At 36.9% G+C, this 16,985-nt stretch overlaps 1 protein-coding gene across 1 annotated transcript in view; it reads right to left on the reverse strand.

The window, feature by feature from the left end:
• Positions 1-8,603: 8,603 nt before the first annotated feature.
• Positions 8,604-16,985, reverse strand: part of LOC104458631 (threonine aspartase 1-like) — a gene marked incomplete at both ends in the record, with an annotated part of 36,226 nt that continues 27,844 nt past the window's right edge. The window contains 2 exon segments of the mRNA XM_010078740.1: positions 8,604-8,677; positions 14,087-14,197. Coding sequence (XP_010077042.1) covers positions 8,604-8,677; positions 14,087-14,197 — 185 coding nt within the window.

Consider the following 16,985-nt stretch of genomic DNA (forward strand, 5'->3'; position numbering starts at 1 on the left):
TAGGAGAAGAGATCCTGACAGGTAGGAAGCCAGTTAGTCACCACAGATCTTTGTCTGCAGCTTAAAAGAGGAACCTCATGCCCACAGTTCTAAAGGAAAAAAAGGTAAATTCTAGATGAAATACTTGATTTTGTTTCCCACTCCTCCATAAAGCACAAACAAGCTAAGCAACTTTCAGACACAGGTTCTTGCGCTGTCTACTTGCCATCCAAACACTCAACGTTTCACTCTTTCACTCCTAACCAAACCAAAACCATGGAGCAACCAACTGCCCCAGCGCTGGTGCTGCAGACACTGCCCATGGAACATTACTATCTCTTACTCCCTTTTGATGCACACTGGAAAGTTTCCCACTACCCTTAAAGTCCAAAACTAATAGGCCTTTCTGTCCTGGAATAAGTGTTAACTGCTACAGGGACAATATATGGTTTCATCTTTTCATCATGAACACTTTGTCTATTTTTGAAGTTACATATTTTTAGAATACCTTAAAAAAAACCAACAAAAAACCAAAACAAACAGAAAAACCTGAAAACCATACAAGCTGTGCCAAGACTTACGTTACTTCATGTTTCATAGACAAAGATTCTGAAACAACCTTGAGACCAAGCAGCATAAAAAAATATTCTTTTTAGTGTACAAAGAGCTAGTCACCTCCTTTTATTCACATAAAAGTATTAGTTTGTCACAACAGCTTCATTTTTTTTCACTAAAGCATAAATACAATGTAAAATTAATATAAATTTTAAGTCAAAAGACTGACAGTGCTGCCTGAGAAAACTGAAGTCAATCAAATGGTGCCAAGAGGACAGAGTACAACTACCAGATGGCAGCACATTCAGTTCTTAAGCAAATCTAGGGAGTATTTAATGTGTTTAGCTTTCATATTACATGCTCAGGATGTGCTTTAGACAAAATAAATTATAAAAAGAACTTTTTCCATTCATTACACTATTGAGATGAAATACAATGAAAGACCAAGGACATAATATACTTAATGAAATTGCTTTCTACAACTTTACTGCTTAAAGAAATGTACTACCAAACCCATACATTCTTTAGAAATTTGGAGCTTTCTAGCTGGTACATGCTTCTGCCATGAGAACCATCTGGCCACACATCACATCCTGCATTTATTTTCTAGGCAGTAATAACTCACTTTGGCAGCAACAGCCATCCTGTGCTGCTCTGTCTCCTGGGAAGTTCTCCTGCAACATGGTTTGAATGTACACCTGCTATAGGACAGGAGAAGCTAACCCACAAGTACTGGCCACTGCTGCTATCAGAATATCCCATGTGCAACTCATTTGGTGAAATCTTTAAAAAAAAAAAAAAAAAGAAAGAAAAAGAGGCTCCAGAATGATTGTCCTTGTTGGCAAAAGACAGAAAGACAGACACGCTGATGGTGTGCTTCTGCTCTCAGGCACTGAAACTACTGATTGTACATATAGCTTGCTTAGGAAGCTAATGGTTTTCCAGGCTCAGATTCATTCTGTGGGTTAAGTATATTACCATACACTATTCATGTATACAAAAACATTAATATAATGCATTAGAAAAAATAAAACAAATTTTAATAAAGTTGAAAACTAAAGCACTTTAATCTCTCTAAATCATTCATACATGTACTTAGACAGCCTAAAGCCATGTACCAACCAATAATCTATTCAGGTCAGCATCCCAAGCTTCTGTTAGAGGTATCCTAAAATACTGACACATATCTTAAAATGTGACTTTTACCATTCTGAATTCCAGGTGCTAAGTCGGGTTATTGCATTTATATTTGCATACCTGGATACACAATCCCATCTTCTCTGCTCCATTCTAAAATAAGTCAGCCAAATATGAGGAAAGTTACATAACTACTGGTTTTATGCAAGAATTCAACCCAAAAAACTGAACTTATCTTCCCATCTCTGAGCCCATAATTTCCATGAAGGTCTACAAACCAAATATTTTAACTGGTATCTTAGCACTGAAGGTTTTTTCCAACAAATATAAATACATTATTTTTATGAAAGAACTAGATGCTCTACTGTATGCACATAGTTCTTTTCAAGTGAAAATTTCTGACTGCTTCCCCAGTCTCCAAACAAGAGTGCAAATTAAAGAATAAAAAAAGTATAACAGTGACATATACTTTTCCTGTCTCATGAAGCTAAAAGACTGTCTCTGTAGTTTGAAATGAATGACTGAATTATTTGACTTAGTATTTCTGTTAACAGGCTCAGTAAATTTTTCCACTAATTTTCAAATTCGGATTAGGATTCTTCCAAGATGTGTTTCTTCACCCAATGGGCACTGGATAACTGCCCTTCTTCTGACAAAGGGCTTTCACAGACCTTTTACTCACAAAGTAAAATACAGAAGCCCATCATCAGAAAACCAACAATAATCACTACAATCACTGTTCATCATATGTATCAATTTAAACACAGAGGAAAGTATTTTTGCAAAGTTTTACAGTGTTAGTAAAGGCAAATAACTCTGATTATGGCACCTAACATCTCAACAAGAAAAGTGAACTGGAAATGGTCTCCCTGTCCACTATGTTTCCTCATACTGGAAAATGAAATTAACTGTCAAAGATAAAGTTTCTGTTTGCATATTGCAACCACAACATGTGGTGTAGAAAGCAGTTGTTGCTGATGAATATTTTCAAACACAGCAATATGCAACACTCTCCACTACTGTTACTCCATAGCTTACAAAGCACTTGAATATAGTTCATTAGGAAATGGAAAGAATGGCATATGTAGTTTTGCAGTATTAAAACCTGCCATAACATAAAGCTTAGTAATTCATGTTATAAGAACTGCATATCTGCCAAAGAGAGATTTAAATTGAACTGAATTGGATTACATTCAATATTACAACTAGATTTTTTAGGAATTCGTTGTCTAGGTCATCTAGCTGTTCAAAAACTAAAACCTATGAAGCTGAACTACAAGGATATCTCAGAAGTACTACAACATTTACAATAACCAGAAGTTAGCAACATTTATACACAGATCATATAGTAAATTCATACCTACTAAGAACCATAGTGAGCTGACAAATTATTTCAAATACTTACACATAACACAGGACCAAAACTGCGTGTTGTTGGTGCTGAGATTGGATCTTTCACTGGAAAGAAAGCACTCTGACTTCAAACACTACTGAAAACACAGTGAGGAAGTACCTATTTTCAAGCAAAAACATCATCCACCACCAACTACTCTCATTCACTAAGATAACACCAGAAACTGGGGAGACCCAGGAAAAAAGAAGTTCTGTAGCACATCCTGCCCACTTATACTTTCTGCACACAGAATACTGTGGGCCTCGAGCAAATGAATACTCTGCAGACTCTGCCTGAGATAAAAGGGATTCTGCTTGATTATCCACAGATATAGAACAATGAATCAAAGAAAGGCTGCCTACCCATAACCAGAACCTTCAGGAGATGCAGTTGGTACGTCAATTCACATTGCAGGCATACACTGCACTGTTACTTGAGACTGAAGAACTTCTTTTCCTTTGCAGCATTCTCCATTGGGCAAGCAAACAAGGAACAAGAAGATACGAAGACTATGTAACTAAGATAAGTCAATCAACTTGTAACCTATCCACTAATCTCTTTTCCTTCCTGTTCTCTACATCTAAAATTATATTACGGGTGAATTCAAGGAGTTATTTCTCCCCCTCCCAAATTATATGTCAGGAGGTCTCAAAGCCCTTCATGCAAACTGACACTTAAACTGCTCTAACAAATGCTACACCAACTATTTCAGTGACAGGACAAGGAGTAATGGTTATAAGCTGAAAGAGGGTAGATTTAGACTAGATATTAGGAAGAAATGTTTCACTGTGAGGGTGGTGAGGCACTGGAACAGGTTGCCCAGGGAAGCTGTGGATGCCCCATCCCTTGAAGTGTTCAAGTCCAGGTTAGATGAGGCTTTGAGCAACCTGGTCTAGCGGAGGGTGTCCTTGCCCATGGCAGGGGGGTTGGAGCTTGATGATCTTTAAGGTCCTTTCCTACCCTAATCATTCTATGATTCTATGATTCCATTAAGACGTCAAATCTCCTGCAACAATATGGACAAAACTCCAAGAAGCAACACTGTAGTAATCAGAATACAGCTGTTTTCCCAATGGTGACAACACAATTGCTTAAGTTCTCAGAATGTAACCTAATCAGTTCAGGAAAAATGGAACTGATTAATTGAAAACTGACAGAGTATCTTTAAAGCAGTCAGAGCTCCAGTAACAGGATGACCTCCTTAGCTGATGCTATGATCAACTGTTGGATCTATTATGGATCCATAATAACATATCTGGAAGGTTATTCTGAAAATTAGTGTCTCAGAAAGAGAAGAAAGTTTGGGCAAGAAATCTAAAAGAGCTAACTGCTTATCAAAGATCTTGAATTCATATCAAGTAATTCATCAGCCAATATCAAAATAACAAAAAAGGAATAAACATACCTCCTCAGTTCATGAAGATACTTAACCTCCCAGTCCCTCAGTCTAGAAGTCTTAAGCTTTGCTGATGCAGCAGTTATTGCTACCAAAGGAGCTGGGTAAGTGGAGAGGAAGTCCACAGTAATATTTTCTATCTATTCCCATGGCTGTGTCCAGAAACTTACACAGCAGCCTAGCTTATTCAAACAGTCTCACTAATGGCTAGAAATAGTTGAGTGTCAGCTTATGTGACAACTCTACCATCATATAAATGGCAATGAAGGAACTTGCTTCAGGAGTTCTCAGGAAGTCCATTCATCTCCCCTAATGTTGAAACAATCTATCATGATATTGCATCAGGAAGGAAGTCTGTAACTTGCAACTTCTAAAACAGAATCTATCTGTCCCTTAAGTTCATCATAGTCAAGGTTCCCAGGCACCAGCCTGGGTAAGTTGTAGCAATAGGTGGTATAGGTTAGTTCCAAGAAGTATATAAAGAAGTAAAAGCTGTTCAGACAAAAATTTTGTTTCTTTCCAACATCCAGTCTGTGACAAACACTGGCACTGAGTCATGAAACTGCTCGTGTCAAGAGCGATGACAAGAAACACAGAAGAGCACAGTTGAACCAGCAAGCATATGCTTTGACCAGCTGCTTGTGGCAGTGATGTAAGGGTTCAAGGGCATAAGAATCAGAGGGAAGTGAATGAGATACCCACTACGCAGGTAGTGAAGATAACATTGACAGTGCTATCAGTGGTGGAGGAGCTGAAATACTTCCAGTGTTGAGAGAGAACTCAAGGCAAGTACTAGGATATCCAACCAGAGATGACTGTGTCAGCAATAAGGTGTGAACTTAGTTCCTCTGGCAAGCCTCCACAGTATTTTTAAAGTAACGTTCAAACAAACATTTTAAACCAACAAGAAACTGTGACTTTTCCAGGCAACTGGTTTTCCAAAAAAAGACCAGACACCTTTCCAGCAAGTATGCTTTAAATCAAATAATTATTAGTCACAGGGCAAAATTACTTCACAGCTCTTCCAGGCTCAGCCATTTTATACATTCAGCAAGCTAGCATTCATGCAGTCTCGTTTGGAGGTGAGTGGCTGGCTGCAGAACCCAATCTTTTCTAAATCGAGAGGAAATAAACTCCCGTTGCAAGGATACTTCTAAATCAGTACTTGGAGAGCTCACAGTGCTAAATGCCAGAAGCGCGGGCAGGTCAGGATGTACAAACTACAAGTCTCGGATCCCACTCTCCTGTCTCACTGTTCTTTTAAGGAGTTGCTGATCGTTAACTGGTTGAGTACGTTTCCACCTCTCGAGCGTACCAGTGTCTGCATGTGACTGGTATCTAGCTCATAAATGTGTGTTTGCCTTGTAAAGAGAGGCCTCCTATATCTCCACAATCTTTGTCTAGGGTTTGGAACCACCATTTGCTAGGTCCTATTATGAAATGTATTAACCTTCCATTCATAAAGAATCACACTAAGATCGTGAAGCTGGATCCTTTTTTTCCTTAGTATATACCCCTTTATATAATTATTATTCTAATATTAGTCTAATTCATAACAGTAGACACTTAAAAACCTTCTCACTTTCTACAAGTCTTGTTATAAAAATATGTTTTCATGTTAATTAAATTGAACCAGCGCAAAATCAGCCACCGTGACAACCTCCTGGATTAAGAATAAAACTTGAGTCTTAGATTGATGAAAGAAATAAAAACTGAAGCTCTTTACCACCCTAGAAAAACAGGAAAGCAAGATTTTCCCCTAAAAGCCACTGCCTGATCATTTTCCTGTGGTACTCACAAACAAGTGATATTTTATACTTTTATGAATTCTTATACCATTATTCTTCCATGGCAAGCACTCAAAATTAATTGTACCATAACAGTTACTCTATCAAAGAAAGGGTATTTGTTTTTTTTTCACTTGCAATGCATTGTGTTCTATTTCAAGCCCAGTTTTCCATCTATAACTTAGCCCTAGTTGTAGCAGAATAAAATTCCAGCTTTTATGACAGAAGACTTTTTTTGATCAATACAAGGCAGCAGCAAAAGCATTTGCGGTTTTTCTCTGGAAAGCATTTGTAGCCACAGACTCAAAGGAGGAAGAAAGGGAGGGGGATTAACTCTTCAATGAAGGTCAAAAACATAATTTAAAAGTGAATCAAGAAGAGCAGCTGTGTCTGTCAGCGCAATCAAGATTACCAGCTGGAGAATTCACCAGCAGTATGAAAACAATGCACACCAGATGTCAAATGTTGCAACTGTGAGTAGGAAAACATCTCTGGGCATGGCACTGTCATGCTAGTACTCATTACCAGACAGATTTCACATTTAGCTCTTATTTATTAATTAGACAGACACTACTAGGAAGAAACAATAATATTTCCTTAGAAACAGCTTTTGAGCTTGTGATGTAAGCCAGAGGCAGGTGTGCACACTGTAATAATTTAACATTATGCTTTCTAATAATTCTCCTTATTTCACTGTGAACACAATATAATGACTTTTAAACTAGCAAATACTAGAACATCTGCAACTGAGCTTGCTCTAGCTTCACTCAGTTCAGTCTGAGCTTTTAGCTTGAGTTTGGATTCTAATAAATCTAAAATAAATACTAAGAAAACAATTAAAACCACTCTGTTCCACAGATAATCAACTGGAAAGAACTCTACACAAGCCATGAAAGCGAGTACTTCAATAACACCTCTACCAGCACTTCCTTCACCAGCTGCTTTTTATCTTCCTCATCCTTCTGTTGCATTCTTGTCTTTTTTTTTTTTTAACATATATTTTACTCCTTGAGGATGAATTCACTCATTCCCAATTTTTCAACCAGCATGTTACACCATTCTTGCTGTTTAAAATATCTGATGTCAACTTCCTTATTTTGTATGTTCTTCTGTTATCTTACTCAGATCCTCCTTTGTATTTGTGTCTCAAATGAAATAGAAGGGGGAAAAGAGAAAGGAAAAAAAATGAAAAGAAGAGAGAAAGATCCGGCTTTTGTAATCCTTTCCCCTCCACTGCTGACAACTAAACTTTCTTTTTCAGAAGATCCACAAGCAGCCACTTCTGGAGAAAGGCAACAAATCTAGGCCCTCAAATTCCTTCCTTTTCCAGGCTTTCAAATTAATCCTTCTTTAAATTCTGCCACCAAAATGCTGGATGCCTTTCTTGCTGTTGTCTGCTGGTATAAACTTCCTAGCTGTCATCTCTTCCTCTAATACATGCAAATATACCAGAAAACACCCCTGCCTCCCCTGTTAGTTTAATCATATCAGGGAGCCTTCTTATTCTAGCTTTTCCCCCCACTTTTGTCACTTCCTTTATCTAGTTCTGATTATTCACTCTTAGTCTTGAATACCGATGGCTGTACATCTATAAATGTCTACAGAAATTACGATTTTGTCTGTGCTTGCATCTTCTCCCATGTTCATTCTCATTGTCCAAATATCCCTCCTAAATGCTCTAGTTGATACATTTCAAAACCTGCTTTTTTCTCCTTTCAGTGCTGTATTCCTAAGAGTAAATGGCTCTCATCCTCTTGGCTAATCCCTCCTATTTGATGTTAAGGATTTTTCCGGTTTCCAATGCTAAACTCAGTTCTAACATATTATTTCTCTCATTCCAGGAAAAAAAAAGATATAATTAGACCCCAAGAAACTAAAAGAACCATGGATGTTAATATCCAAATTGTTTACCATAGGGGCTATTCTAGGTACCAACTCAAAGTTTGTTTTATACCCATCTCCCTTCTTTCTTGGTGCAAATGCTTCCTCTGAAGGAAAACATGCCCATAGAAAAATACTGTACCACCCTAAGCAGCCAGTGTAGCCAGTAATCAAGCTAAAGCTATTCAAAGACAATTACTCTCAGAAAAGGAAACGGAGATGTGTTTGTGGCACCTTTTCCTGACATAATACATACGTTACTGTAGGTTTGCTAACTGCTGCATGTAGGCTTGTTAACTGCTGCAATTAAAAAACATGCTCAATCAAAAGATACATTTTGACTGCTTATGCACCCATTGCTTTTTCTGTTCTCTTAATGATAGAAATTTCTTATATATTTCATCATCATTATTTCATATTCTCTTTAGTTTCTACACTCATTCTACTGTATCACAACCTATTCTTCACGGCTTACCTTAGCTTTGCCATCCTGTGCAGACATATATCCTACACACATGCTCTCTGTTGTATGGCTCCACAGAAATTCCACTATAAAGGAAAATGCAAGAAGTCACAAAAAACGCATTGGTTTAAAATATAAGATGTAATTTAACAAGATTGCAATCTTGAGAAACAAATAAAGCTTAAAATATAGTTTGTGAAAGGACAAAAAAAAAAACAACTAAAGAACAAAAACTACTTACCAGAACAATTCAATCTCAAAAGAAAGAGCTATTGAGCAACAAGACTTTCCTGCACTATTTGCAGTCACACGCTGCAGAACTAGTACCCAGACAATAGCATAAACCCCAATGGTGTATAAGGATTCTGTAGAATTGTAACACTATCAACAGAATAACCAGAAACAAGCATTTTTTCACATAAGGGAGTGTAAACATACATATAATATGTAACTACCAATGGGTAAATAGAGATTTGTGGTTTAGCTGTTCAAGCAGAATACAGGAAAACATACAGAAGCAGTAAAGTCTGCAAGATGAGAACCAAAGATACGGAGCAGGCAGGAAAGACATCTGGTGAAAGCACAATAATACCACAGAAAAAGCAGGAGAGATGTCTGGTGGAAGCAAAATAACACTGCACAATAAGCAAGGAAGATGCCTGGAAAAATTAGAGCAAGACCAAAAGTTCCAAAAGTATGCTGAATGGCTTGTATCAGAAATAGCATGGCCAGAAGGAGTAGGGAAGTGATCTTCCCCCTGTACTAGGCACTGATGACGCCACACCTCAAATATTGCATTCTGTTTTGGGCCCCTCACTACAAGAAAGACATCAAAGTGCTAGAGCATGTCCAAAGAAGAGCAATGAAGCTAGTGAAGGGTCTAGAGGAGAAGTCTTACGAGGAGCAGCTGAGGGAACTGGGGACGTTTAGTCTGGAGGAAAGGAAGCTGCGGGGAGACCTTATCACTCTCTACAACTACCTGAAAGGAGGTTGTAGTGAGGTGGGTGTCTGTCTCTTCTCCGAAGTGACAAGCAATAGGACAATAGCAAATGGCCCCAAGTCGTGCCAGGGAAGGTTTAGATTGGACATTGGGAAAAAATTTCTTCACCAAAAGGGCTGTCAAGCATTGGAACAGGCTGCCCAGGGAAGTGGTTGAGTCATTGTCCCTGGAAGTATTTAAAAGATGCATAGATGTGGTGCTTAGGGACCTGAAAAAAAAATAGGCAGTGCTAGGTTAACGGTTGACTTGACTTCATTATCTTTTCCAACCTGAATGATTCTATGATTCTATTCTGTCATCAAAGAACTCTCAGGTCTGATCACCTTGACTTCTAGCACTAGCTATACAGCACCAGCTCTCAGGTACTGTATACTCGCAGATAATTTAGGATATAAATATTAAAGATCAACTGTTGTGTTTGTACTGATAATGATTAAGAAAACTAACCACTAATGTGTATTGTTAATACATGTTAACCAGTAAGGTATTGTTCTGAAGTTTCAAAGTGGCCCAATTTCTCAATCATTAAACAGCCCATTACAGTGATCTTTAATTCCCTGATACACACACAGGTATCTTTACATATACACACACCTCCCCTACTCAGCTGCAACACAAAATTCAGAAAAAGAGCACATTATTCATATACTTAGCTCCTATCCAGTTGAGCATTACAAATTGCCACACTGTATTCTTCCTGCTCTGTATCACAGCTATTTTTCTTTGTGTTTATTAAGTACATAATTTGGAAAGGGAAAGGGTTGCTGACTGGAATTCAGGATGTTTCACAGAAAACTCTAGAATTTAAAAAAATTGCATGAATTATACAAGATGCCATGAAAAGCTATTTTCAAATATTTCATTTGCGAGAGAATTTCATATGCTGCAAAAAGCACCATTAGATGGTTTCAAAACTTCTATTAATTTTTATCCTTCACACTCCTTTAATATGGTCGACGAAGGTCACAGCATGCTGAGTATGCTTATCCTTTGAACCATTTATCCTGGCATAGCAATTAACCTGGAGCAGAAGATCAAAGTTGAGACAATCCCAGCAAGACTTGAAGATTCTGACAGATATGTAGATATCATCATAAAAGAAAAATGAACTTCATTTAAGATATGCACTTTGCTCCCCCGTAATAGATTCATGACAGATATCGCCAAAGGTTAATCAAAAGCTTTCAGAGAGTGAAACATATTTAATGCAATGTAACTGTGTTCAATGAGGACAACCCCTCCCTAACACCCTAAAGGTTCAACTGTCAGTGAAGGCATTTATTTTTTGGAGACAAATTTAATCTTATCTTTCAGTTTTCAGAACTTGGTCACCAGTTCAGGCCAAATACCCTCAGAAATTATTTCTTTGCCTTTGGTAACTCCAGTACTATTCTTTTAAGTTTTTATTATTTTTTTCTTTCTACACCGTCTACCAAAGGTAGCATGTACTAGCATAAGACTTGGTTATTTCTAGCTGTTACAAGTACTGGAATTACAATGCAAATCCTAAATTACATACTAATCTGAAGATGTTTCATATATTTTCAACCATTTAATAAGTCTCTTGCAATTTGTTTCAATAGTTACAAAAAATAACAAAAAAAATAATCCCTGTAATAAAGACGTGAGATTTTGTTACTCTATACACTGAGTTCTTCAGTACTACACAACTTACCTTCAATCTAAACAACACAAATACTACATACATTTAATTATACATTAACTCAGCATACACTATAAGGCATGAAACTTACATGGTACAAGAAAAAATATCTTTAGAATAAGCTGTGTATATGAATCTTATTTCAGTTGAAAAAAACCCCAAAAATTAATGGACTAATAGTGTTTGCTTATGAAGTATAAAATATGGGGATTTTCTTTATTATTTTTTGAGGAAAAAATACCAAATCTTCATCAATAGGAACATGCTTTCTTACATGAATGACAAACATTAAATGAGTAGAAATATTTATCCTACTTCCAAACATAAGAAATTAAAGGTTACATTGATCTTGTTTGTTCTCTTTCAATCAAACTTGTATTTTCATTTTCTTACCTCCTTTTTAGGGACAGAATTTATGTTGCAGGATGCTTTTCCATTAGATCTATAATGTCACAATTATTCCATTCTTAAATCTGAAAACTGTAAATCAAACCTGCAACATTCTCTGTTTTGCAACCCACACCCTGATTCTGGAGTCAGGATTAGACAGTCTTGGCTTACAAATAGTTGAAAGACAAAGAGTAAGATGATTGTCAAAGTCTATTTAAGAGTCTACTTCTTCAAAAAGATAAGCTATTCAAGTAATAACTCCAAAAAACACAACATCCAAAAGCTATTTCTAAACCTTTTCCCATCCAAACCTTCCAAAATTCCTTTTTTGTCCATCAGGATTGTAAGGATTCACCTCCCAAATCTCTGGTTCTTTGTAACAGCAAAGTAAACATGAAACTCTTATGGATAAGATGTTGACAAAAAACATGAAACACACATGAACTTCAACTCTTGGGTAGAGAAACATGAACGTTATTAACTGTATTGATCAAAAGTACTTCTGAAGAGTGAATGGCTGGAGGGGGGATAGGATCACTCAAGTTGACCAACACAGAAAAAGTAGTACATGTTACTTAAAGATTCCCATAATGCAAACCAGCAAAATGTAATACAAGAACAAAACTGAAAGATAACATACACCTCATCCTGTGCAACTGTAATAACTTGACCCCGACATCCTGGAAGTCACTGAATAGACAGCAATAAATACGGGAGTTTGTGTGGCTTAACCCTTCATTAAGAATATATCTGCTGGCTCACCTTTAGCACACGCTCCGCCTGCCACTCCAGGGTGGCTGTAAGCAGGCAAACTCTGGTGACACAATGTTAGGATTTAGTGGAACAAAAGCAGTAATGAACTAAAACAAAGGTGAGGTGTCTTTCTAAACAATAGCATATAGATTAAAAAGAAATTATGCAATTCAAGAACTACCAGGTGAGATGCTATGACCTGCCTTAAAAGTTATATTAGGTGATCAAATTTGTCATTTCACATCTTAAAAGATACGAAAGCTACTTCAAATCTGTAATGCCACTGACAGCAATTCATGAAACACTTGGGGAAACAATAATAAAGCAGAGGACTATACAAAGAAAAAAAAAACTTTAATTCTGGTAGCATAACGTAAATATATATTAGACAGGTCCATGTGACCCAATACATAGACACATAGCATGACCAGACACACATGCCCTCATCTGAGGAGCACCGCAGGAAAGGAGATGGTAGAAGTGTCATGCTGAAGTAATTCATATGTCCCCAGTTCCAAATCCCTGCCCTTAAAGAGGAACATGGGCTTTACTGTCTCTGGGTTGTATTTCCACCCACCTCTGCTAGTAGCCCACAGCGTTAGGTTTCCTACCTGTTTCTCTACGACAAACCACATGACAGTTTACTATAATACACTTGGTTCTGCTGTAAAGCAGTGAGACAGATGAGGATTTTGTTTCTAGGACATAAACAGAGTTGAAGGGCTGTAAAGCTCAGAGCCTTTTAAACCAATCAGCTACTGATGGGGGAGAAGTACAGTTTTCTGCTGATCTCGATATAAACATCAAATATTTCTGTTGTCTGCATATGAAATAGTAACTGTGACCTATCTGAAGATATTTTCCTGGGCACAACAGAACATTTCTAACCATAAAACAACTGCCCGTCCAAATTTTAAGTGTATCCTCCAAATTTTCACACTTTGTCCTGCAAAATGGAGGAACAAATAGGAACAGACAGCATTTTTAGCATATAAACCATTGAGAAGCAGTAAACAGTCATGTCATAGAATCACAGAATTGTTTGTGTTGGAAGGGACCTTAAAGATCATTGAGTTCCAACCCCCCTGCCATGGGCAGGGACACCTTCTGCTAGACAAGGTTGCCCAAAGCCTCATCCAGCCTGGTCTTGAACACCTCCATGGATGGAGCATCCACAACTTCCCTGGGCAACCTGTTCCAGTGTCTCACCACCCTCACAGTGAAAATATTTCTTACTAAGATCTAATTTAGATCTACCCTCTTTTGGGTTACCATTACCCCTCGTCCTATCACTTCACTTCATGATAAAGAGTGCCTCCCATCTCTCCTGTAGCTCCCTTTAAGTACTGGAAGGCTGCTATAAGGTCCCTAGATTCTTTCCATGAGAAGCATACCTTGTCTCACCACAAGGAAATGCTACTCCTATGCCATAGTTTTAGAAGGATCCCCCACACCCCTCTGAATCACAATTCTGCTCAAAAATACGAGTCAGAATGCTCTTTTCCGCAGTTTTAGAGGACAAGGTTAATACTACTATTTCACTTCCTGGAGTTTAATCTTCTCAAACGATTTCAATTCCTTTTTGTTTTCTCTGTGGCCTTTGACCAATGTTATGCATGCACAGACAGTTTTTACTTCATCCTTCAAGTTAGTACCTAGCTCAAGTAAAAATGAATACTAATTTCTTACCTAGTAAAGTTGGCTTTGCCTGCGATGATTCAGGCTCTGCTGAACACCTGCAAGACCGAAGAACTATCACACCTCCAAGAACACCATCTTCATTGGCTAGGAAAGGTGAACCTGGGTAAAATCGTTAGAGAGAATTATTTGCAAAAGGAATAGTTTCTTGGGTATTTTTTATTTGACTTTCCTGCCTTCTCCCTTTAATCTTGTTATTGAAAAGACTGTCAGGTCAGCCAGTGCTTTTACAAAAACACCAGTTTTAAAGTGTTTATAATAAGTAACTTTCTAAATAGTAAGCTACTAAACTACCAGTAATCAAAAAAGGAAAAAAAAATGCTACATGGAATTAAAAAAATACTGGAAATTACATTTGTGAGTGCAAAACCATTTGTTCTTGGATCAAGGAGGCTATAATAATGAAAAATGGAGCGTCAAGTTGAAAAAAACCATGTCTCAATATTTAATTCTTTCTGTAGTATAACAAATATAAAGATGGCCACATATGAAAACAATCAAGCAAATTTGGGTCACTTTTACAAATTATTCATTTTGCCCAATTTAAAGCATTTAGTACAGAGACATCATCAAGCTGCTCTAGATTGTCTTCCTTCCTGTGTTATGAATATTAACAGAAAAGCTAAAACACATCCTACTTTTTAAAGTGGCTTTTCTGTTGTTAATTTAAGACATATGATAGAAAACATCTTTTATCAGAAGCTGGAAAAGTTTTAAAGTTCGCTGAAGCAAGTCTAAGTATTCTTTTTCTGGTTTGTAATTTGAACTGAGATTCCTATAGTTTTAAATGTGGAAACAATGGTATGATTTACATACGATTTAAAATTTCTTGAGCCACAACATTTACCAAGTTCTTGCACTTAAGCCCAAACAGACCCTACTCACACATTTGCAATACACTGTGATTTAAAGTTGAATATATACAATTGCAACAGGCATTTCACACACTTCTTTTCAATTATTTTCTTTTAAATAGTATACTATGTCTAATGTACAGACACTGTAAAAGGATTTGTTGGCCACAGGAACTTCAGAGCGGATCTACTCATCCTTCAATTTGCCCACAGCTAAAATTACTCCTTTAATGCAAATAACAACAACAACAACAAACAATAAGAACCAACTTCAAACTTTATTGTAAGGAAAACTAAAAGCTTTACCATGTTTTCTCTCAACATAAGAGCAACCACGTTCAAAAGCAATACAAGGTGGTCATTACAACAGAAGCCCATATTGCAGGAAGATAATATACATAGTACGCTTAATAAACAGTACTATCTTAACGTGATCTAATACAAACAGTTATTATCTTTAAAGCATGACTTGCTTTGTACAACCACTATTACTAGGTACCAATTACACCTACTGTATTAATTATCAACTGCAACCAAATCCCTGTGAACCAAGAATCCAGCCAATCATAACATAAGAGTTAACAAAACAGGAAAATATGTTAGTTAAAACAGAAATGCAAGGCTTGGTAAGTTGTAGAAAGTTTTACCACCCAAATCAAAATCTTCTACTGCATGCTTTCCAAGATGATAAGTATATCTCTTATACTTCCATGGCATTAACCAAGTGCTGGCTAAGTAAGTGGTATGATTTCTGCAAGCAAACGAACAAAAAGTGGTTTTCTTCATAGAGGTCATACAACCTTTAATCTCTTTCAAGGCCCTTGAAAGTTTCTTTCAAAGTTCTAGTGAAAAATACTAATAATCTCTTTAATTAGCATGGCTAAAAATGTTCTACTTCAGCAGAATACAGCCAGAAAATAGTATTTAAATCAGACAGCATATTTAAGGCCCTACTAAAACACTAAGACCGTATGAATGCACATAAAAACCAGACAGCAACTACTGATTATAGACTTGAAGCCACTAAAGTCTTCTAGAAATGCTTACACTGGGTTAATCACTTTTTTTGTGTTTTTCTTTCTCCTACACTTAGGAAAGAGTAGAAGAAAGAAAAATCTGTAAATAAACGAATCACATATTTCTTAATTTTCACAGTGATTCTGTCAACTATGTGCCATCATCACTGATCAAATTTTCAATAATCTGAATAACTTGCACGTGCTAGGCTCTCTCTTCCTAAACTTTAAGAGAGGACTTGGCAGTATATTTCTTTCCATGTAAAGAGTCTGCAGCAAAACATGTAATGCCACATTTTCATCAGAATTCTTTCATTTTTACAGGGATTTTTTGGCAAGAACAAAGCATTCATATTCTTCAGTGGAGTACAGAATAAGAAAAGTAATCACTCAAAATATGTGTTTTGTGAGACATTTTTTAAAAAGAAGTTTAAAAAAATAATTTAAAACTTGAGTTTCAAGCACGTAAAACAAACTCTTAAGCTTACAATTTCATCCAAAGAGATGCTCTACCTATACATGCACAACTATGCTCACGAGAATCCCAGTTCTGCCAGCATATGTAGCATTTAGTTATTGACTTCAAACATGCTGTCCATCGTACTGCCCTAAATCTGTACACAATTGTTTTCTGAACCAAGTTAATTCCTTCAATGATTATGCGCCATGGAAGCTTTATCACCAGTCCACAAAATTCAAAGGCTTTGAAGTCCATGCTAAACACTCAAAAGCTAGAAAACTGACTGCATTAATTCAGCCTTTCCTGAAGTACATCTGTTATTTCAACTAGAAGACTCAAGAAGAAGATTAATTTAATAGTGCTGTGTATGGTAAAAGCATGATAAAAGCATGATAAAGTATCGTTTTAACTTCAGCACTCATAAAACACTCCGAAGAAGCAAGAAGCTGACTTCTTTAAGAACACCATGAGTTGGGCCCTTGGAGTAAGAACAAATGTTGGTTACACCAAACGAGACCAGGTCTCGTTGGACCTTGGTCTGCACTAACTTTGCAAGAATT

Source organism: Pterocles gutturalis, unplaced genomic scaffold, assembly GCF_000699245.1.
Source record: "Pterocles gutturalis isolate BGI_N339 unplaced genomic scaffold, ASM69924v1 scaffold14328, whole genome shotgun sequence".
NCBI classification, from domain to species: Eukaryota; Metazoa; Chordata; class Aves; order Pterocliformes; family Pteroclidae; genus Pterocles; species Pterocles gutturalis.